Below are 24,653 nucleotides of genomic sequence, written 5' to 3' on the forward strand. Positions count from 1 at the left end.
GGATTTATATTTGAAAGTCTTTTAGGACGCTAGAATGAAACTTTTTCTTATGGAGAGATTTTTATATAGAAGACCAAGACAAAATTGCCGATATTCTGGTATAAACCTTGCCACGCACAAAGCTTTGCGTTGTGTTGAGAGAATTTTGATTGTCAAAAAACGCAAACACAGCCGCAACGTACCAATTGTAATAAATTGATCAATAATTGAATAGAGTTTGAAAACTATAGAAGACGAATGTCGCTGCTGTTCCCTTTATACGTAAGTAAAAGAAAGAAAAACCAAGAATTGTAATAGAGCTTCAGGGCCCTATCCGAAACACGTTTATTTCAAACAAATCCACACACGACTAAATTGTTGGCGATCAAAATCCCTGTAATTATTTCCGCATAAAAATATAAATTCCATCAATCAATGACCCTTGATAATGTGCAGAACCTTGCACAAATTCTCCGACGGTTTCGAAGACCGGATTCGCCGTTCCAGCGACTCAAAGTCCACCTGTTCCAGCTCGTTGCACGGATCCGTCTCGCGATCCTGCGTAATGATGTACCGCTCGGCAAAGGCCACAATCCCACACCAGGAGCGGAAATCGATCGGAATCTCCTGGTAGTACTCGTAGTTCAGCTCCAGCAGTTCGCGTATCTCGTATATCTTGTCGGACGTCCCGTGGAAACCCAGCGCCTCGTGCATTGCCTTGTCGAAGTTGGCCATCGGAATGAGGCGCGTTACGTCCGCCATCAGGTTCCGGAAGCTCTCCAGGATTTGGATGGGCGCTTCCGTCTCCGCGACGGAATCCGAGTCCAGCGATTCCTGGATGGACTTGCCGTCATCCCGGGAGAGGTTACGTACGAAGATCCGGTGATAGAGTTTCTTCCGGTCGTCGCCGAGCACTACGTGGCGCTTGAGATATTCGATGGGAGTCATAACTGAAAAGAGGAAGGTTTATGGGGGACGGACGATATACTTGGATATGATCGACCTACTGGAGAGAGTTCTCGTATCCATGGGAAGTTCGAAGCGTGCAGAAGATCTAGAATACTTGCGTGGCAGTTCAATCCATTTGTCGTGATCAATGTCGCGGATGTCCATAGTTTCTTCCAGCTGCCTGACGGCCCTCGTTTGGTAGTTCAGCTTATCAAGGGTTGCGGTGCGAAACGCTTCTTGCATGGCGCGTGATCTCTGACAAATTTGAAGCTTTAGTGAGACTGTTCATGAACGAACATGTATGTGATTAGGACTTACGTATCGCTCGAAGACCGCTTCCACGATGTCGATGTTGAGTCCCCGCCGCAGTAGGCAGAGAGCTTCATCGTCCAGGAAGCTTTCCACGTATTCCACCGGTTCTTCAACGCTCACCCTCGGAGGAGTGTCGGCCGAACTGAGGAGGCTCCGCCCCGTTGGCACCAGCGAAGGACGAGCTGAGTAGTTCGGTGAATCCGGATCGATCGTAGCGACCTGAGTTTCCGGATCTTGATTCGGCGTGAAGCTGATCGTCTGCGTCAGCTGTTTGGACTTTTTCCTTCGCTTTCCGCGCCTCCGCGGAGGATCCTCCTCGCCATCCTCCATCGCATTGATACAGGTCATCGGAAGAGGTTTACCACCTTCTTTGTCCGATTCCGCGCCATCCCCAAGAACACGCTCCTCGTCAACCGTTTGAGGTATCTGGCTGTGATGCTGCATCCAGGAAGGATCCTGCAGCTGACTCGGGGACAATTCCGACGAAGCATTCCAGTACAGAGTCTCCTGGCTATGGCTCCGCCGTAGATCCAGGATCAGTTGCTTCCGTTCCTGCTGGTTCTGGGTTTGCGGCTCTGGTGTGACGCAGCGCCGCGTCAGGTGAGAACCTCCCACGCTTGCCCGGGTTCGTCCGCTAGCTACGGTCGGAGTCGGAGTCAACGGCCGGGAGTCCGTGTCGGTGTACCGACGAAAGAACTCCTCCGGCACGTGCTCCGGTAGATCGGAGTCCTTCGACAGCAGGCGCTTTGTTTCAGTCTTGAGGCCCAGCTTCTCATTGTGCATGGCGCGGGCCTCAGTGATCCAAGCATCCTTAGCTAGCCGTACCACATTCTTGACCTCCTGGGCGGCAGGGTGATTGCACAGAACGGAGCAACCTTTGGAGTACGGGTTGTACAGTCCACCGAAGGGGCGCAGCGCTAGGGGCACTTGACGGGTGATCGCACACGGTGCCAGGATGGCCGGGTCGAACTCCTTCTTTGGGCGGACGATGTGCTTCCGAGGGCTCGCGATAAGGCCGGTTTTGGTGGCGATGTTCATCCTGGAGTTCTGGATCGGTCCTTCCGGGTACGACGGTGAAAATTTTTCGAATAATGTTTGCTATGGCAAAACAAAGTAGGCGCTGGAAACCGTTACCAAGCATGGTTGCTACGACAAACTTCACTTTATTGATTGTTATCAAACAAAGATCTACGGAACTGTTGAATATGTTTATTATACTCGAAAGACATCTGTTGCATTGTTCATGATCCCCTTCCATCAATCAACAGGCGCCCGCGAAACATTTCAATAACCAACCATAATTAATCTTCATTAGAACAGATTTTGACAGTGATTTTACCCTTTTTGGCAATCCACGGAGGTGGGGTAAAAGGATTACACCTCCACCTAAAGTCCCCTTTCACGAAGGAAAGCACGTGGCCGGGTTGCGGATTTTCTGGTTTACCAGAGCGTAATGAAAAATTCCTCCTACTTGAAGACCCTCCAACTTTCCCTCGCTCGTCGCCCTGTAGACGCGTTTCGTTTGTCATCCCATGCATCTCCGCAGGAAGGAAATGAGCATGCCTGAATCCCCTCAATGGATTCGCACTGAACTAGGTAAAGATACCTACCTACCGACGAGAAGGCAAATGGAATTCGATTCGAGGTTAATTTTCAATTTCATTGGATTAGCAGGCGGCGAGCGAAGCCGCCGGCACCACCACCCTCATAAAGCAGGCGTTTCTCAATATTTACCCTGTTGGTTGCCATAGGGAAGCTGCTGTTGTCGTCAGAGGCAACGCAAATAGCGCGCTCCGCCGATGGCGGCGAGGGTCGTTATCACCCAGCGAAAATCAATGTGCGATAATAAGTTACTTTTAAATTGGCCTTTTCACACCGGGACGTGCCTTGGGAGGGGGTGTGTAATGATGATCTACCGTGGTGGCGGAGGGGGAGTAAGGGGGCGTGCAATAAATGTTGTTTATACGGTGTTTATGGGATTACGATTTTATGATGTTTTCGGGAACAAATAACGAGACAATCTTGATTGATGTAACTCGGAACAAACATTGCTGGCTTTAGGAGTGCGAAATGGGTGAAGAAAAGGTCAACTTCCTGTTACTTTCGGAATTGCATTCATTTCTTTTCACTATAATTGTAAAAAGCATAAGTTCCGAAAACGTTTAGAGCATGCAATGCAATGCATTGACTCAAGAGTGTAAGCATGTCCGCCGTAGGGTATTCGCTCGTTTTGAAAAGATCGCCGAAAAAAGGTGCAACCGTGTAATTTCTACCTGGTGGCTGCTAAGGAACAGGTGATGGATGTTATCTATGAAGGTAGTTGTCAGTTGTATCCTGTGTCATTGTTGCAGATTTTGCTAGTCTTTTTTTTCTGTAATATTGCATTTATGTTAACAAAGGTTAATTTCCAATTTTATTTTCCTACGTTTTATGTAATATTTGCTGTCCCCGGCTAACGTGGGTTCGGTTCCCACCGGAGCACGTGGATTTCGCTAGATTTTTTGAAAACCCTTTTTTACAGCTGTGCAACTGTTTCACAGCTACGAGGGGTGATTCATCAAATCGCTCCCATACAAACTTCAAATTGATTTTTAGATTGGTTACCGTGTACCGAAGAGCATCAAAATTTGGATTTCGACCCAGTTTGGCGTGAAGATTCAGAATTTGGGACACGGGTAGCTGTTCGTCTTTACTTCTTTAGCGCTGTTTGCAGATCAGAAGGAATTTCTCAGCCTATCTTGATGCATGGGAAATTCCTTGCCTGAATCGCTCAAGAAACCGGTTTTTCTTCGATCGCAGTACGCAGTAGCGAAGGAATGACAGTTCAAATGGCAGTCACCGAAGAAAGTTTCTGCCAGGAATCACTCAAGAAGTTTCTTGAGCGATTTCTTTCGAACTCGAAACTGCGCTTTTCTTTCGTTCGTTGAAGAACTGGGATTTCGTTCTATTTTTCGGACATTCATTCATAACCAAAGCCATCTATGATATTGATCGTTGCTCTTTGCCATCTAACATCACCATGCTGTAGTCCTGTAGTGCTGTAGTCTATACAACAGTAACAGATCTAGGCGTACCTCCGGCGCTTGACCTTCAATACATTGAGGAGGAGGTTAACCGGTTGAAAACACCAAAGCCGCTGGAGTAGATCAACTAAGAAGCGAGCTTCTAAAATACAGTGGGAAAGCGCTGGTGAAAGCACTACAGTGGGTCATTACCAAGATATGGAAGGAAGAAGTATTACCGGAGGAATGGATGAAAGGTATCGTGTGTCCCATCTACAAAAAGGGCGACCAGTTCGATTGCGGGAACTATCGCGCGAGTTCTCACTACTGAGCGCAGCTGACAAGGTACTCTCCCATATTGTATGCTGCCGTCTATCATCGATTGCAAGAGAGTTAGTGGGTCAATATCAGAGTGTATTCATGGATCAACGCGCTACCACGGATCAGATGTTCGCCATCCGCCAGGTGTTGCAGAAATGCCGCGAATACAACGTGCCCACACATTTGTTCATCGATTTTAAACCGAAGATTCCCAAATAAACTGACACGATCGATCAGGGTGACGATGGATCGAGTAATGTGCATAGTTCGAGTATCGGGGCACTCTCAAGTCCCTCCGAATCTGGCCGAGGGTTACGGCAAGCGGATGGTCTTTCGTGCTTGCTGTAAGGATGTAAGGATTCACCAGCTCAAAACAAACAAATCAGCTGGTATGGTTCGCAGTTGAACAATTTAAGAGGTGCCCAGACAAGTTTGCCACCTGTCTGCGCCGGTTAATACTCAAGATCTGGGAAACCTAACACTAGCTACCGGTAAAGTAGAAGGAAGGGATAATCTGGAAAGTACAAACCTTAAAAAGATCACCAGATTGAATGCCGCCTACAAAGTGCTCTCCCTGATTATCTTCCGTCGTCTATCACCTAAAATGAATGAGTTCATGGGAAGTTATCAAGCCGGCCTCTTCGATGGCCGATGGCCGTTCGAAAACGTTTCAGATCACCACCATACGGCAACTTCTCCAGAAATGCCGAGGAAGCCAGGTCCCAATGCATCATCTGTACATCCATACAATTTATTGAATGTTTCTGTTTTCGTGTAGAAATTGACATACTTTGTTTCTTACCTAATTATTATATCATTTCACAAAAAAGCACATCAACTGTTATCAGCCAAGAATCCACTTATTTTCCAACCCAGTGTGTAATTTAATCGCACTTATACACGAAACAAATGCATTACATGTAGTCCACTCGTGCAATCATGGTGCACTCGTCCTTGGCTGCTATTGACGTCAAGTATCGTGAAGTCCTTGGTGCTATAATAGAATACAAAGTAACAGTAGTGCTTCTCATCCATGACGTCTGACTATTGTGTGTACTTTTTTCATGATTGTAACTCATTAAGTCCTATGTACCGACATAGATAAGCAATCTTTGTATTTGTGTAGGGTTGTATATATACTTTAGTTTTTCCTCTTGTGCTATGCCTTAATTAGATATTCCAGCTAAATCGAAGTTCAATGGGCAACGTTAACGTTCAATAGAAAAAAGATATTTCCATTCGCTTTTGTTTGGGATTACGCTGGCAGCCACTTTGTAATAAAAACATGAAAATTGTTATAGGGGAATGGAACCCATCTTAAGCTTAGTGCTCTCACTTTCATTCTGTCGTAAACAAAGCTACGCGCTATTTATTTTGTTCTTTTTTTTATTTTTGTATTTTTATTAGGAGTGAGCATGCATGATAACAAAAAGAACGGAAACAATCGGTGCTTAAAACGTCTGTTTTTTTTTGAATAGCATGAACATGAACCTATGTCCCTAGGCTGAAGAAGGGTTGCATTGATATTCATTCCAAATTGTTATCCTCTTCTTCGACAACCTCGCTTAGTAGGACCTATGCCCCGAGAAACACTGTTTATAGTAGATGGGAATCGACGAAAACGTAACTATACAACGCGCTTCCACTTACAGATGATAGCTACCTATCTATGATACACTGGTATACCTATCTACCAATATAAATATGCTAACATTGTTGTACGTACAGTGTATCAAACAATTGTCCGTACAGCAATTTTTTGGTCAAAATATTTTTTCATTCAAATGATCATAACTTTTTTATACATCAATCAAATATGCTAAAATTTTGATCAATCATGAACCACATATTAAAGCTCCATTGGTAAAATTTTGAGCGAGATCGAATAAATTATCTGAAAGTTATAGAACTTTTAGTAAAAGCACATTTTTCAAATTTTTTGTAGTGAATATATAACCTCAAAAGTTGCTGCATATGGAAGCCTTAGGTATCAGCTGTAACACAAAAAAATGAAAAAGCTTCATCGAGTACATATTGAGATATAATGTTTTAAAAATGTGTTCAAAATTCTTATAAGTTTTCCTAAAAATTCTATAACTTTTAGAAAACTTATTCGATCTCGCTCAAAATTTTACCAATAGAGCTTTAGTATATGATTCATGATTGGTCGAAATTTCAGCGTTTTTGATTGACGTATAAAAAGTTATGAGCATTTGAATGAAAAATTATGTTGGCCAAAAAATTGCTGTACGGACAATTGTTTGATACACTGTAGAAATGACTGAGATTCGATTGAATAGGAAAAAAATCCTCAACCCAACCCGACGATCTAATCATCGTTTGCAGTGCAATGGGCAGGAAATCATTGCTGGGTGGAAAGTCGTTTCTTCCTGCAGGAATATGTGTTGAGGCACCAATACCAGTGAAAGGGTTTTTTATGCTGGTTTGCTGCAATAGCACCGATGCTGACAAGGTTTCGTATAAGTGCTTTTCCACTCAGAGCTCTTCAAAGCATTAGGTAGGTTCTCACTCTCATGTATATTCTATATAGAAAGCATGTCAACAAGAGGAGAGCTTGATCCGGAAGTAGTGGTGTAAGTGCCAAACGCTCTCGTGATCGTATGCACCTTTATACGCAGATGTTATGATTGGGAACTATGGGAGTCAGCGTGGTAAAAACTTAACTGTTCTTAGTTTTTTGAAACGGTATCGCTGTTGTGGGTGAGAGAACAATATGTATATGGTCAATGCCCATTGTTCATATAGGTTGTTTCGTAATTTAGTTTGATTCTTCATGAGATTTTATTGGCCAATTTTATTGATGCGGTAAGTGCGCGGGTATTCAGTAAGGCCATGTTTAGTGAATGCAACTCATATTTTATTCCCGCCTAGGATAGGTTTGGCTTGGATCTCTTGCTTCAGATTCTGTACGGTTTCACATACTTCATCTATAGGGAACTGCACAAAATTCTCTTCTTCTTTTTCATTCTTACCGACATTCTATAAACAACAAGGCCAAGAAACGTCAAATCCCATGCAAAATCAAAATAGTGCAGTGCCCTATTTCTTATTTTTCATTTTTCTTATTATGCATTTCAAACAAAATGAAAATATTGCGATTATCTTACCCTAGCTCCTCACAGTACGAACAAATTCTGTAAATTTATGATGAACTGAATGTAACAAATTGACCTGCATCGTGTTCGACAGAAATTTATGTGTGATCTTAAAATTACATTGCTGATTGATGAGAAAAGTGCACCGACTTTTCAGAGAATCTTAAAAAAAATCTCAACACGAGAATTGAACTCAGAGTGAGAGTGAGAGAGAGTCCACGCCTATCCCCTCTAGGCTGTCTCACCAAGCTGAAGTGACGGCAATCGAAGATAAACATCTTCCACCATAAACGACCAAACTGTTGTACCGCTTCGGCCTCAGAGAGAGAGCCGTCCCCGCAGCGAGCCAGACGAAAAAAAAAATCCGTTTGGCTGACGACTGAGCGTGGCTGTCCTTGTTTACGTGAGTGCATGTAAATTTCAAGTGAAGATGTCTCAAAATCAGTAAACAATACGCATGACTAGCTGATTACTGAGCAAACTACACCATCTCACGGCAAATGGCTGTAATTTTCATGTTTATAATTTTCAGTCGATCCCTAGTTTACGTTCTGTTAACTTTTCATGATTTCTTTCTGTGTTTATATACGTGCGAAAGTTCTATTCATGAAAGGACGAGGCAGAAATCCCTGATGTGCAGAAGTCTCTGAAGAAATCCCTGGACAAATTTTCTGAATAAATTCCCGAATTGATCCAGGAGAAATCCTCATGGGAACCCATTAATGAATCTTGAAAGAAGTTTTTGAAAACCGGGAAGTAAACACGAGAAAAGTTAGAAAATGAATCCCGGGAAGAGTCAATAAAAAACTCTTTGCTGCAAAATCTGAAGGAAATCAAGGATAATTACCAAAAGAAATTCCAGGGGAAAACTCTGGAAGAATCCTAGATCTATCCCTGTTGCAATCTCAAGAATACATTCCGGAAGAAATCCAGAAATCTTATGAGAAATCCTGTGATCGTACAATGAAAGAATCAAATCCAAATGGAATATCATAACGAAATCCTGAAGTAATTCTTGGCATAATCTTGGTGCAATCTCGAAGGAACCCCAAGAGAAATCCCCAAAGAATCTCGATAGGTGTCCCGGGATAAATTACTCACGAAGTCCTAAGAAAAAATCCAGAAGAAATCCATAAATAAAACTTGGAAGAAATGAATGAAGAAATCCCGGGAGAAGTCTCTGAAGGAATTTATGAAAGAATCCTGGTAGAATCCTCAACGGAAACCTAAACGAATTTTGTTAATAAATCACGGAAGAAATCACTGAAGAAATCCTGGAAGAAATCTCTGAAGAAATTCTTGAAAAAATCAAGGAGGTATACCCAAAAGAATCATTAAATAAAGGAGGAATGATTGAAAGAATGCTGAAAAAAGTCCTGGGAGAAATCTCTCATAACCCCGGAAGAAATCAATGAAGGAATATCGAAAAGTATCTTGCGATAACTTTTTAAAAGGAATCCCTGAACGAATTTTTGGAGGAATGTCCAGAGGAAACCAAAAAATCCAGTCCTACTCTTTCTACATTGTTTCCTGAGTTTCGCCTGATCAGAGTTCCACCAAGGGGTTACTCTTGTGACCTTCACAGACCGTAGAGGGCATGCTTCTTCAAAAGCTTCCATGATGAAGGTCGTTGTAGTATCAACGGCATCATCTAAATCACTTGGAGTGTCAATGGATGGTGAGTATCCATGAAATTTAGCCGCAACCAAATCAGTAAAATGATCCCAGTTTGTTGACCGAGGATTCCTGAAACGCCATTGTTGGGTTATCTTTGGACTACCAACTCCTAAAAGCAAACGCCGGATTTGTTGGTCGTTAGGAGTTGGTAATCCGAAGATAAATCAGCATTTCTTTAAGATTTTCGGTTAACCGATAAATACAAAATAGAAGGCGTGGGTCGCAAAGATGACACGCAGATGACCGTATGCCTCTTGCCGTATAATTTTACAAATTAGGATTAGAAAAAAATATTAATTCAATAAAGGTTCACTACTTCACAGTCTAACGTTTTACACGATGACGAAGTTGTTTTTTAATCCAGCCTTGAAAATTCGCATGACATTTTCTCACAAAACGTCACGATCAGCAGGAGTGTTGCCGTCAGATGAAGCGTCACGTTCGACAGTATTGCTGCGACGAGGGGTTCCGTCGGCACATACCCCCGCCCGTAAACCTTGGTGAAGATCTGGATCACTGGAACCATGTTTACTGTTCTTTTCGACGTCCAAAACAGCCAGCTTCACGGCTGGTCTTTGTACAATCCTTATAGATGTCCGCACCAACGCCTGGCACACTCGACCGTCTTTCCCAGGAACTACCTCTTCAATCCGTCCACGAGTCCACTGGTTCCGCTAACGATCAAGACCAAATCCCCAACTTGAAGATCCTTAACATCCTGGAACCATTTGCATTTACGGGTGATAATTGGGAAATACTCGTTTAGCCGCGCCAGAACTCATCGGCGATAAACCTTACCAGTTTCCAGCTGCTTCGCAAGGTTGATGATGGATGGTCTATCGACTGTGCTGTAAAGAATTTCGCACCGGTTGAGCTGCCCAACAAGAAATGGTTCGGCCTCAAGGCTTCTTGATCCACATGCTCTAGTGGAATGTAGGAGGAAGGCCTTGAATTTATCATGAACTCAGCTTCCAATAGAACCGTTTCGAGTGTCTCATCGTTTAGTTCGCGAGGTCCATCCAACGTTGTACCAATCGCGACTTTGACCGAACGAACGAGCCTCTCCCATGCTCCGTCCATGTGCGGTGCTGCTGGTGGGATAAACTTCCAGCTGGTTTGAGTGGTAGTTGTGAGATATAAGATGTACTGAATGAAGCTGTGATAAAGGGAATGATCACAGCAGGCGATATAGCGCATTTGAATGTGATGCGAACTGTCAAGCAGACAAGTTAGCATCCCTGCTTGCGTAGCAACAACTCCAGGCGTCACCCGACCGCGTTCACTCTTGCCACTTGCGAACCAACGTCAGCCTGGGTAAGTTGTGTTGTTTTGCTTCGTGCAAATGTCGGATCGAATGCTGACAGCATGTTGTTTGTCGTGGAGGAAGAATCCCGGCAATGTCCGCTGACGAAAAGCTAGGGTAGAAAGATGCCGTTGTTTTGCTTCGCGCAAATGTCGGATCGGAAGCTTACAGCGTGTTGCTTGCCGTGGAGGGACAGTCTCGGCAATGTCCGCTAACGAAAAGCTTGGTTAGCAAGATGGCGTTGTTTTCTTTCGTGCAAATGTCGGATCTGAAGCTTACATCGTGTTGTTTGTCGTGGCCGATAAATCTTAGCAATATAGAAAAAAAAATATATATTAGAAAAATCCCGTTTATCATTCGTGCCGTTTATCAAAAGGTGTCGTCAACAGGGCCCTACATTTTCAATTTCAATTGAAATTTTCAGACGAAGTTTGTAAACAATGTTTTCAATCGTCAATGGAAACAAGGCGCCGTCGTCGTCGCTCAGCCCGACTGTCATCGTCACCGATGAACCGACGGTGCTGCGTCGTCGCAGATGCCACTTTGTTTCGCACTCACAAGCTCACGCACGCTTGTTCGACATCGATTGAATTTCGCTGTTATAACTCAATTAATGAGTGTAACAACCGGCAAATCTGTGTAATGTTAATGTATGCTATGCATATTTTACTGAAATAGTTTATTACACATAAAAATATTAAGCAAATATACATTTTAGATAATTTGAAAATTTCAATTGAATCCCAGTCGGTGTGAAAATGAGCCGCCACCCGTCGTTGTGTCGAAGAAAGTGACAAGAAGGGCGGATGAAGCGAAGCACATGCATGTTGTTTTGAATGTTCCCGTCATCGGCGTCCGTCCGATGCTGATGGGCGCTCGCTTTCAGCGTCATGTTTTGGTTTCGACGATGTAGGGTAGGCCCCTGGTCGTCAATGTCGGCAAGCCAAAAGAAGGATTATGTTGATGCAGTTTGTTTTCTGTGGCTAGTGTGTCAATGAATGACAATGCTTTATTCTCTTAATCTATAGATAGATCTATTGATTATATATAATGTATTTTATCAGATATCTCGAATTTAAACGACGGAGCAATGGGATAAATTCGGGTATAAGAATGAATAAAGACTCAAAGAGCAAGATTTTTTTTCAGAACCACCCAGTACCAAAGCGGTAATTTTCTTAAATATTACAAGTATTATAAGAATCAAAATAAAATCTACTTTGGCGACTACTTTTGGTCGCAGTCTAAGATATGCGCGAGATAGTCGAATAAGGCAACCGATCTGGTTTTCAAATTTTCCATCAGTTCACCACGTGGCCTTGTGATAAGATGACTGCTGCGACAATCTCTCAAAACTAGGAAAAGTAGTCGCCATAAATGTGTTTTTCATGCAACGCACAATATAGAGCCTTGCATATACAAACAAAACTTCAGCAAAATCACATATGATTTTTAAGCATTGCCCTTAAAACTATTTTGAGAGCAAGGACGGCTGTATCGAGCGACCCCGAACGAGAGGAAAAGAGAGATAGAGATAATGATGACGTCACTGTGCAAGCTACCATTGCTCGTCGGAAAACATCATTCCTACAATTAAGTACTATAATGTTCGATCTTTTTGTAAAACAAAGTACCAGCAGCATAGTCAGAATGGAACCTCACAATGAAAACTGTATTCGGCAGCCATGGCAGCAGCTGCAACGTATGTGACGATGTAATATAACAGTTAATTATGTTGAATGGTTGTAAGTAAATACTCCAAATTGAGATACGGAAATTCAATTTTATGTTAAAAATGTGTAAAACTTCTTTAGAGTAGAAGAAGGATGTGAGATATAAGATGTACTGAATGAAGCTGTGATAAAGGGAATAATCACAGCAGGCGATATAGCGCATTTGAATGTGATGCGAACTGTCAAGCAGACAATGTTAGCATCCCTGCTTGCGTAGCAACAACTCCAGGCGTCACCCAACCGCGTTCACTCTTGCCACTTGCGAACTAACGTCAGCCTGGGTAAGTTGTGTGTGCTGCACGTGAGGGGTGATTCCTTCCCAGAGAAATCCCAAACTCCACAGTAGTGAACCTCTCGGCTAGCGCTTGCTTGATCATATCGTTTTGTACGTTCAATTCATTGCTTGCGCCCTGAAATGCTGTTGCATTGTCGGTCCAGAACTCTTTGGGTTCTCGTTGGTTCCATGGGCCGAACTTCCTGCATGCGCCCGAGGAGAGTTGGCCACGGCAGAAAAGAATAAATCATACAGAAGAAGAATTGAAACCCGCTCGTTGCCAATTTTACCATTTTGCACCGATTTTGGACTTCACCCGATTTGGCAGCTGGATCAAAATGCACCGTGTAGCAGCATACGTGTTGCGTTTTGTCGAAAATATCCTACGGAAGAAGACGGGACAACCATTGGAGCTGCGCAGTTTTACCAGCGATGAGCTTTGGAGTGCTGAGGAAGCGCTATGGAAGACAGCGCAAGGTGAAACGTTTCCAGACGAAATTGCTGCTCTCTCCAAATCCAAGGGACAACCAGACCAGCGCCACCACACCGTGCCTAAGTCCAGTATTATTTACACCAAATGGCCTTTTCTCGATGATAAGGGAGTTATACGAAGTCGTGGAAGAATCGGTGCTGCGCCTCATGCACCGGTCGAAGCTAAGTATCCTGTAATTCTTCCAAAAGATCACGCTATCGCCTTCTTTCTCCTAGACTGGTTTGCGAAGTAACATTTAAATGTAGCGATGGTCAGATAAAGATTCTTCATCTGACACATGCAAATTGGTCAGCTCGTGACTAATTCTACAGCAAAGCGTTATGTCTAACACTTCCTCTCTAGCAGATACCATGAAGGTTGGGCGGTTGCCTATGTTAAGTAATCCAAGATCTGTACTACTTAAGTACTCCATCAAACTGGACCCTCTCAAGTTAATGTCTGAGCTGACAGATAAACATAATAAGATTTAAGAGTGTAAAATTCTGTGACATATAATGCACATAATTGGAGCGTGGGATATCACAGAAGTTTACATGACATATCATGTAAAGTTCATGAATTATCATGTAAACTTCCACTGTATGTCATGTAATTCAGCATGACTCTGAGTGTTTACATGACATATAACACAAATTTACATGATATATCATGTAAACCATCATATCATTAAGTTTACATGACTAAAATGAAGCTTACATGACGTGTAAATCTCATTATATTTATCTGTGTGTGGAGGGCGCCCTGGTACTCCACAGGCTCCGTTTGCGGTTAGGTTTTTATTAGACCCCCCTAGCCATTCATTCCTAGGCACGGTAAGCATGAAGCCGCATCACACCATGAATTAGGGGTCACCAGTTGGTGGTTTCTTACCACCGGAACAGGCGGTCCGTAGTGTTATTCTTAGCTAATTGAGACAATTGATACCGACACTACACAGCTATCCAGGCTGATCGAGAAAAGAAGTTAATATTGATGATCAACTGCATACGCGCTCGAACAGTCGGATAGTCGTGCATTGGAGTTATTATGATCCAGACAGGTATGCTGAGCATGCACTGGGGCCAGCAGGGTGAAGTTGAACTAATGCACGAAGGAGGTCAAAGTTGTATTGTATCAAATATCCCTCAACTAAACAATTTAAAATCCTTCCCACATTTGAACACAACCGTTCCCACTGTTCCACCCTACTCAGGCGAGAAGTGGGCCGCCGTGTACAACCTCTCGTTGATTTCAAGAGCGTGCAGTACTGCAGCACACATAAGCACGCGAGCATAAACCATCATCGGACGAAACCGAAAAGAAGACAACCAAAGTGCCACCTCTCGTCGCGTCATAATCATGCTCTTCTTTACCGTTTCTGGTGGAAGGGCACTCCAGAAGGCGCACACACGTATCACCCGATCTCCCACCCACTCTATATGCTCACGAAGCGACCACAATCGATCAGCGGACACTCACGCGTCCACTCACCAGCTCAAAATGACGACTGACTGTTGTGATGGTGTTGGTGCGCCACCATTATTTCACCTTTTTTCTGCATCACTCGCGCCAGCGAGAGCGTGGGAAAGAAAATGGATGTGATGCAGAAGCCACGCCCATCGAGTGTTCTCACAGCAGCAGCTGCTGCTGCTGAGCTGCTCTCGATGGCGGGTGGGTGCTTTGGCGTTGTCCCATCGCCGTGCGCTTGTCGATGAGGCGCTTCCGATTGGCCCACTTCAGCCAGCCGCTCGCTTTTGAGAGATCCTTTCGTTTCGCTTGCTACACAACGATGCTTTCGAGATATGGCACTTTGCCGAGTACGCGTCGTCCTCTCGTCATCGTCGTCGTCGTTGTAAATTGTCTCGTTCGAGAGTGCCCTCTTCACTCGTCATATACATTCTCATAAATAGGGTTTTTCGTCTGGTTATGCTGAAGCGGAAATCTTTTAGCGGTGTGGTGAGAGGGAGGTGGGTCGGTTGACTTTTAACGATGCTTGAGGGTAGGAGAGTGGGACGAACCGATTGGTTTTCCCGGTGTGACCGAGCGAGATGCAGCGTGCATCGGTTGACAAGCAGCGCGCACCCCGAAAAAGGATACAAGCACAAGAACTCAGCACTCGTATCGACTCGTCGTCGAGAGTCGTCGAGTGGCTCGCAAGGCCCAGCGTGGAGTGCCCACTTACCTTCAAGTGAAAACATAATTTAGTTACAGTCAAGAACTAGCCATCAACGGCTGAAGAGTGTGTGAATATGCGCGCTGCTTAGCACTTGGATAATACCCAATAACATTATTGTTTGATTAGGGGTACGAGTTGCCTTCGCGAGTGTGTGAATCGGAAAGTGATCTTCGAGTGGTGATTTTTCGAGTGCTGTTTAGGTGAATCGAGTGATAAGTGTGGCAAAAATTGAGCACTCAAGTGATAAAAACCCAACCCCAACCAATCTGAAGAAGATTTCCTTGTGTTACCCGTCGCGGAAAAATCGGTTCAAAGTGGCCGCGGAAAAGAAGGAAGCTGCCGGTTCCCGAGCCAGCAGCCAAAGCCCTCGGAAGTCTCCTCCGGCGCGGCGGAGATCCGTGTCGTCACCGGCGCCAACGCCACGCCGTTGCTCGCCAACGCCTCCCCCACCGGTGTCGGTTTCACTCTCGTCGGCTCGAACCGGCCAGTCCGGGCTTGGGGACATGTCGCCGGCGGTTGCCACGGCGGCTAGTACGCCAACTGCTGCTGCCGCAGCTGCGGGTGTTCTCAACTGGGGTCCGCTGTTGTTCCCCACGGCGTGGAATCCGGCTCTGCTTCCGGCTTTTTATCCTGCCGCGCTACGATCACTTCCCGGGTAAGTGCGCTTCCGGCTTTAGGACTGCTGGGACCGATGGTCGGTCGGTTCCACTATTAATCATATAGTTTCCCGACGACGGTTAAATCCGTCGATCAAAAGACCATAAATAATTGGATTAAGTTTTAGTGATGGAAAGTGCGATTGCAGCCGAGGGTGCTTGGGACGGAGAGACTTAAACGAGTGGATGACCAAGGTCGTCGCTTTTTTATTACTTCCTCTATGATTGGAATCTCGGTTGCAGTCAGGGTAATTTGAAACTACCGTAGATATTAGTTATGAGTGTCACTGCCGATGGTTTGTCGTGCTGACATAGAACGAGAGGAAGCTCTTCAGTGCGGAAGAGGCTTAAACGATGTCTGATCCGGTAATAAATGGGAAAATCGACGGCAGACGAACAACTCTCCGTGAGCACTCCGGAAGTGTCTATTGCCAGTTGATTTTATTGGCACAGTTGGTGGGCTTCTTCGTATGAGGGGGGTTTTAAAAATTGTGCCAATCTTCAATAGGATATTTTTGACAATAGGCTCAGTACATTTGTTGTCAAAAACGTGTGCAAAAGATGTGCAATCATTTTTCGCTGTATTCAGCTGTTGTAATTTCGCCTAAAATTTGCCGAATTCGTTTGCCAAATGGCGATCTGACTTCCTCTGATAAGGAAGTTCTGGAATGCTTATTCAGCACACACTTCCCTGGATGTGTGGATATTACATCTTCGGATGATCCTGATGTCTTTTCTTGTAGTTATGATTCTTTAGCTTCGGCTCGGAGTATTGTAACTATAGAATCGATTGAGTGGGCTCTTAATAGCTTTGCTCCTTTCAAATCTCCTGGGGCAGATGGGATTTATCCTATTTTGCTTCAGAAGGGATTTGATTATTTCAAACATGTTTTGAAAAAACTACTTGTTTGCAGTTTTGCTACAGGGTATATTCCCAAATCCTGGAGGGATATTACTGTAAAGTTTATTCCGAAAGTGGGTCGTGCGTCGTATGAAGAAGCAAAGAGTTTCAGACCTATCAGTTTGACCTCTTTTCTTCTGAAATGCTTAGAACGCATTGTGGATCATCACATCCGTGATGTTCATCTGGCTAACGTGCCTCTTCATGTGAACCAACATGCCTACCAATCTGGTAAGTCCACTGTGACTCTTTTACACAAGGTTGTTTACGATATCGAGAAAGCATTCGCTCAAAAGCAATCTTGTTTGGGTGTTTTCTTAGATATCGAGGGTGCCTTTGACAACGTGCCTTTCGATGCCATATTGGAAGCCGCACGGAGTCATGGTATATCTCCAATGATTTCCAATTGGATTCACCAAATGCTCAAAAACCGATATCTCTTCTCGACATTGCGTCTAGCAGGAATTAGGAAATTGAGTGTTTGTGGATGCCCCCAAGGGGGAGTCTTATCACCGCTTTTGTGGAATCTCGTAGCAGATACGCTATTGAGGCAACTCAATAATAGCGGTTTTCCTACTTATGGTTTTGCCGACGACTACCTAACATTGTTAGTTGGTATGTGCATCAGCACCCTTTTCGACCTGATGCAAAGCGCCCTTCAGGTAGTTGAGGGTTGGTGTCGCCAATATGGCCTCTCGGTTAATCCGAGTAAAACATCTATTGTTCTTTTCACGGAAAGGCGAAACCGTAATGGCGTTCGACCTTTGCGTCTCTTTGATTCTGAAATCGATGTGACTGAACAGGTAAAGTACGTTGGAGTCATTCTTGATTCCAAGCTTTCCTGGACACCTCACATTGAGTTCAGAATCAAGAAAGCTTGTATGGCCTTCGGGCAATGCCGGCGTACTTTTGGTACAACTTGGGGTCTAAAACCCAAGTATATCAAATGGATTTACACAACTGTGGTTCGGCCAATATTGGCTTATGGATGTCTTGTGTGGTGGCAAAAGGGTGAAGTGAGAACGGTCCAATCAAAATTAGGCCATCTCCAAAGGATGTGCTTAATGGCGATGTCTGGAGCGTTCTCTTCAACTCCTACGGCAGCACTAGAAGTTCTCTTTGACGTTGCCCCACTACACATTCATCTCAAACAAGAAGCCCTTTCTTGCACTTACCCGTTACGGGTACTCGGTTTACTAGAGGAAACTCCTGTGAACCGCAGTTCAACACACACCTCGTTGTTTCCACTTTTGGTGAATTGGGACAAATTTGTCCTTGCTCCAAGTGATCTTACAATTGCTTGTAATTTTCCATATAGGACATTTTCCACGAAATTCCCTTCCCGGGAAGAGTGGACATCTGGTTATCTGGAAAGAAGTATTTCAGACGGCATCGTATGTTACACTGATGGCTCCCTTCTCGAAGGTCGAGCAGGTGCTGGTGTTTATTCTCGTAAGCTAAGGCTGTATCAGTCTTACTCACTTGGTAGACACTGCACCGTTTTTCAGGCCGAAATCTTTGCTCTTATGTGCGGAGTGCAATCAGCACTTCAGCAGCACGTAATGGGCAAAGTAATGTACTTCTGTTCAGATAGCCAGGCTGCTATTAAAGCACTTGCGTCGGCCAACTCCAGGTCGAAGATAGTTATCGCTTGTCGAACTCAAATCGAGGAGCTGAATTCAGCAAACGCTGTTCACCTTCTATGGGTACCTGGTCATTCTTCCATCGCTGGAAATGAATTGGCTGATGAGTTAGCTCGCTCTGGAGCATCACATGACTTCATTGGCCCTGAGCCAGCTATTCCGATATCGAAGTGTTGGATTAAGCTTCAGATTCACACCTGGGCTGTCACTCAACACAGACAATATTGGAATAGTTTGGAGTCATGTCGTCAAACCAAACTGTATAGTGCTGAGCCATCTCTACGGGTGGCGAAGTATCTAACTAATCTGTCTAAGCAGAATTGCAGCATGCTGGTCAAAGCATTGACTGGCCACTGCCGACTCAGCTATCACATGGCGAATATTCAGCAAGCTGATTCATTTGCCTATGATAGCTGTGAATCCGATTATGGAACTTCGTATCATTTAATATGTAACTGTCCAGTTTTCGCGCAACTGCGTTTCCGAGTATTCGGTAAACACTTATTAAGTGAAACTGACTTCAGAAACCTGAATCTTCAGGATATTCTGATGTTCTTAACTCGCTGTGGTAAAGAGCTATAGGCTCTCTTTGGCTTTATGCGTTATTACAGTGCCCTTTTCAGGGCGCTGTTTGAACCCATTGTGGTACGCTTGTGCGTTAGTACCCTCTTCCAGGGTATTTTTCCTATTTCCCTACCTGTCCCTATCCCCATCCAAATCCTTTTTCCTTCCTTTTCCCTCAGGTAGATGATGAAATAGGCTGTTATTTTGGCGATGGCACAAATGCCCCAAATGGAGGATAACGTGCCTCTGGAGCCGGCCTTCTGATACCTGATGAGGGGGGTTTTAAAAATTGTGCCAATCTTCAATAGGATATTTTTGACAATAGGCTCAGTACATTTGTTGTCAAAAACGTGTGCAAAAGATGTGCAATCATTTTTCGCTGTATTCAGCTGTTGTAATTTCGCCTAAAATTTGCCGAATTCGGTATTCAAAATAAGTGTGTGCCTTATTTGGATGACGAGATCCGTCCTTTTGGTATTTGCAAGGCAGTCATTGTTATGGACATCTTTGGATTCGTTCATATATGTCTTTATGAGGTTGTGCAGCTACCATCAAAATTTTACGAAGATCAAGCGGTTCTCGAGAAACGGTACTTTTACGAAATGATGTTTTTATGATTTCTTATATTAACCCTCGACTGATCGCGCTGTTGTATTTTGTACAACACGTTGAAAAAATCTCGCTTTGTGTTTAGTATTAGCGAAGTGCGGGCGGAGGTGGCCAATCACGCGAGTTACGGAAGGTTAAACGCCAAGAATTCAACTACTATGTTGCATAATGCACAGTTGTTGATTTAATCATGTCGTTTAGCGTCATGGCGTCTTCGAAGATTTCACTACAATAACGCACTTCTTTTAAACTGTTTAAAAATATCAGATAGAAATCTTATTATTAAAATTTTTCAATATACAAGGTTAGTTAGTGCCTTCACAAGAGTTGTTAAATGTGTTGTTTTAAATAACTTTCTCGAAGACGCCAAGTTTGTAACTCCGGTACTTATCAAGATACGTTCAGGTTTTCCTACCGATCACCCCTTGCTTTTATATCACCTTGGAATTAAACTAAAAAAGCTTATTCAAAATTCCAATTAATTCCACATTGAATATCTTATATTTTTCTCCAGGATATCATCAGGATATTTCTGCAGTTCCCCAAGCAGCTCCTCTGAGCGTTTTTCTAACAATATCACCCGTTGCTGCTTAATGAAGTTGTCCAAAGATTTCTCCAGATATTCGTACAAGAAGAGTTCGAATGAATTCCATCAGGGTTTTCTTTCGGGATTGTAAACGTAATCCTTTAAAAAATCATTCAGGAATACATCAGGAACACTTGAAGGAATTCTTCAAGGATTTCCTTTTTAGTTCTTGTGAGAGATTCTCCAGTGTGGCTTCAAGACCCTTATTTAAAGATTTACTTTAATTGGTGTATCTAGAAATGCTCACAAAAGCTAAGGTTCTTCCAGAAGTTCTTCAAAGTGTTTCTCAATGAGTTTCTCAGGAAATTTCGTATCTAGTTCCTTCGTCTTTTAGGTATTGCTTCAGAATTTTACACTAACTGTTACTGTAGAAACTACCTACTTCAGAAGAGCCTTCACAAATTTTCAGCAATAATTTCGTTAGGAACAATTTTCTTTAAGGAAAACACCAGGAATTACTTTTAGAACCAAAAGGCACTACACAACACCGCCTTCAGCCAGAGACTGTACAGCCTGATGAACATAACTTACACTAGACAACGGACAACACATATACGACACTCAATGGCCCAATAAAGAATTTTCTGTTCGACGAAAAGTTTTCTCCGACTGGAGCGGGAATGGAACCTTCACTCCGTGGCTTACAGTATGCCTAAACGGCTGACGCCGCTAACCGCGCGGCCACACAGCCCTTCGGTCATTAGTTTCTGCTAGATTTTTTCCAGTAGTTCTTCAAATTCTTAGGATTTTTTTCCAGGAGTTCGTCTAGAAATTGCTTCTGGAATTCTTCCAATTTTCTTTTCCTAGAAATAATTCCAAGATCGCCATCAGAAATTCATCCAAAAGTTCCTGAAGCAATTGCACGAAGAAAGTTGCTCTGCAGAAGTTTCCTAGAGAAATTTCCCAGAGAAATATTCCTAGAAGAACGCCTAGATGTATTATTGACGGAATTATTAAAAATATTCCTGAAGAAACTCCAAGAGAAAGTTTCGAAAAAAAAAACTCCTTAACAGAGCTCTGAAATAATTTCTAGTGATACTTCTAAATAAAAAAATGTTTAAAGGATTTCTCGCGCAGACATTCCTACAGAAAACCTTGTAAAAAAGTTTACTGAACAAATTCCTGAAAGAATTCATGTACAAACTCCCTGTCGAATATTTGAAGCTATTGTTAGAGAAAATCCTAGAACAATTCCTGAAGCAGCTTGTATACAAATTCCAGAAGAAGATTCTTTTAATAGCTCCTAAAGGAACTCCTAAAGTTACCCCTAGAGAAATTCCTTCGATATAAATTCCCAAAAAAAAGCGTAGAAAAAACTCTCAGAGACACAGTGTCGATTCGTTCGTTGAGTGCTCGTTAGATGGGCTGTCTCGAAGGTTGGATGTTCGCTGGTTGGGGCAAAACACAACTAAAACACACTGTCAATGTCAAAATAGATGTCAAAACGAGTTTGACGTCTGACCTGACTGCTGTTGAATCACAGCTGCTATATACAGAACGTGAACACGATTCGCTAATCGGGGCACAGTCGTGACTCAACCAGCGAATCCGGGCTGTATTCCTGAAGGTATTCCTCGTATAATTCCTGAAGTTTTTTGCCGGAACTTCCATAGAAATTTCAGAAAGAACTCCTACACAGATAAAAATAATGAGATTTACACGTCATGTAAACTTCATTTTAGTGATGTAAACTTATTGTTATGATGGTTTACATGATATATCATGTAAATTTGTGATATATGTCATGTAAACTCTCAGAGTCATGCTGAATTACATGTTATATAATGGAAGTTTACATGATATTTTATGACTTTTACATGATATGTCATGTAAACTTCTGTGATATCCCACGCTCCAATTATGTGCATCATATGTCACAGAAAATTACACTCTTTTTTCGATCTGTGTAGAGAAGTTTTTGGAGTAGCTTCAAGTAGTACTTCTAGAACAATTTCTAAAAGATCTCAGAGAAATTCTTGAATACATTTCTAGAGAGAATCTCCCAGAAGTTTTTGGAAGAATTACTAAATAAACATTGTTGAGGAAACTCCTGCGTAAGAGCTCGGAAATTATGGATTTCTTGAAAAATTCCAGACGCAATTCCTGCAGCAATTTCAATTTTCAATTTACAGGAATGATCACTAAATAAACAGGCTTGGAACAAATTCAAATCCGAAACACAAGGCTGTTACAGAAATATCTATTTGAATACTGATCGCTTGGACAGCAAATTCATCGAATGAATGGCATACCTGTCGACGATTGTCATGAAAATTAGAAATGTTTACACTTTTCATGTGATCTCTCTCTCTCTTCTTGGCGTAACGTCCTTATTGGGACAAAGCCTGCTTCTCAGCTTAGTGTTCTATGAGCACTTCCACAGTTATTAACTGAGAGCTTCCTCTGCCAATGTTCATTTTGCATACGTATATCGTGTGGCAGGCACAAAGATACTCTATGCCCAAGGAAGTCAAGGAAATTTCCTTTACGAAAAGATCCTGGACCGACCGGGAATCGAACCCGTCACCCTCAGCATGGTCATGCTGAATACCCGTGCGTTTACCGCCTCGGCTATATGGGCCCTTTCATGTGATGCAACCGCGGATTTTTCTCAGAAGCTCTCACGAGATTTAAATCGGAGTTTCTCACGGGATTTTTTCCCTTGAAATTTCCACTAATTTTTCAGGGATTTACGGCGAATCTTTTCTGAGAGTTCTTTACCAGAGCTTTCCCTAATTTTTTTTTCAAAAGTTTCTCCCGGAAGTATTTTTTTGATTTTTTTTTGGATTTCTGTATTCATGAGCTTCGCCCAGGATATTGATGATGCTTTTATTAAATTTGTTAAGAAGTACTTTACAGAGATCTCTCTGAAAGTTTTTGTCAAAAATTCTTACAGAACTTTTCCCTAGATATCTACGGTTTGCTGCCTGAAATACAAGCGCGTCGAATTGATCATGCTCCTGTAGTTTTGAATCTCAGCAGCTCTTGGAGTGACATTTTTTGAAGACTGGCCTTAATTTAACGCAGAGACTTTTGCCAAAGTTCCCCTGGTTTTCTCCCGCAGGCTATTTTTTTTTTGTTTTTCGAAGCGTCCCATCTGGAACTTCATCCAAATCTCAGTGCAATTTAAACCAGATCAGATCAATTATGGAGGAGCAACCATTGGCATGTACACTATGTACAGTCAGTCTAAGCTAAGTAAAGTATGTCTGTTGGAATTCTACCCAAGATTTCGCTTCAAGGTCTTTTCGGAATGTCTACCAGAGCTTGTTCCGAGAGTTCTTCAAATAGTTTCTCCCGAGATTTCTGCCGAAGCTGATTGCGGGATTTAATCCGGGTACTCCCTCTGACGACGTACTTAATACCAGGACCTCTCCTGGAGTTTATCTTTCGATTACCACCGGAATTTCTTTGGAACTAATGAGCGGATTTCCTTCGAGATTTCTGCCGGAATTCCTGCTGGGATATTTCCTGACTTATGCTGAATGGATCTACAAGAAATCTCCGAATTAATCAGAGTTTTATCCCGGTGGGACTTTTAGAAAGAACCCAGAACAAATTCCGGTATAAATTCGATGAAAACATCGTCAATTGTACTAGGGGAAGTTCTTGCAAAAATTGGATGGTGTTTGAGGAACATCCCAAACAAAATGAGAGGAAAATCCATACTAATTTCGTAAAAAAGTCCTAATAAGATCCTTGCCTAGTCCAGGTTGGCATGAATTACGAGAGAAAGTCCCGAAGAAATTTCGAAAGGAGATTCATAAGGAATACCGAAATGAACTCAAAGACAACTCAAGGGAGATAAATTCCAGAATGAATCATAGGAGAAGTTTTGTTTTTACATCGCAGAATAATTGCAAGCGAGGTGTTTAAGCTATCTATTTAGAAATCCTTGAAGAAGTTCACGTAAAAAATCCCGAATGCATTTCAAGGAGGAATGCTTGAAGGATAACATTTCTAGAAGAATTTCGGAAAGATTGATTTCCAAGCAAAACCCTGAACGAATCTCTGAAAAAACGTCCTTATCTCTGGAAGAGCTCTTGATCTCACAGGTATCGTTCATCTGCATCTATTACAATACCTACAAGTATATCGATGCTGCCAGCTTTCCATCGAAACTGTCAAGTGTAGTCATTTCCAGATTTCCATTAAATACCAGTATTTTCATCGCAACCCCAAGCCAAATTAACTTAACTTGAGCATGTTGATGAGCAAACGACTTAAAACTTTTGGTGAATGGTACTTTTTCATTCCCACACGCATTGTTTGTAGACAGAGAGTGTTCAAAAGTTGTATTGTAATAAACTCGGTTTTATTCATATGAACACGTACTTACCTTACCGATCAGGCTAAGGCCTGGGTGGCCTCTGCTGTACAT

General features: G+C 42.9%; 2 protein-coding genes across 2 annotated transcripts in view; one reads left to right on the top strand and one right to left on the bottom strand.

Moving 5' to 3' along the window:
* Positions 1-409: 409 nt before the first annotated feature.
* Positions 410-2,486, bottom strand: LOC109622295 (uncharacterized). The gene is made up of 3 exons (XM_029875625.2): positions 1,246-2,486; positions 987-1,182; positions 410-929 (listed from the first exon to the last, which is right to left on the bottom strand). Exons 1-3 carry the CDS (start codon positions 2,275-2,277, stop codon positions 412-414), a joined length of 1,746 nt encoding a protein of 581 aa, XP_029731485.2. The 5' UTR covers positions 2,278-2,486; the 3' UTR covers positions 410-411.
* Positions 2,487-14,989: 12,503 nt separating this feature from the next.
* LOC109622241 (homeobox protein vnd) overlaps positions 14,990-24,653 on the top strand; it is a 52,059-nt gene continuing 42,395 nt past the window's right edge. The window contains exon 1 of the mRNA XM_029875626.2: positions 14,990-15,968. Within this exon, the coding sequence (XP_029731486.2) occupies positions 15,817-15,968 (152 nt within the window). The 5' untranslated portion in view covers positions 14,990-15,816. The remainder of the gene's footprint in view (positions 15,969-24,653) is intronic.

The sequence above is a fragment of the Aedes albopictus genome, chromosome 3, assembly GCF_035046485.1.
Source record: "Aedes albopictus strain Foshan chromosome 3, AalbF5, whole genome shotgun sequence".
Lineage (NCBI taxonomy): Eukaryota > Metazoa > Arthropoda > Insecta > Diptera > Culicidae > Aedes > Aedes albopictus.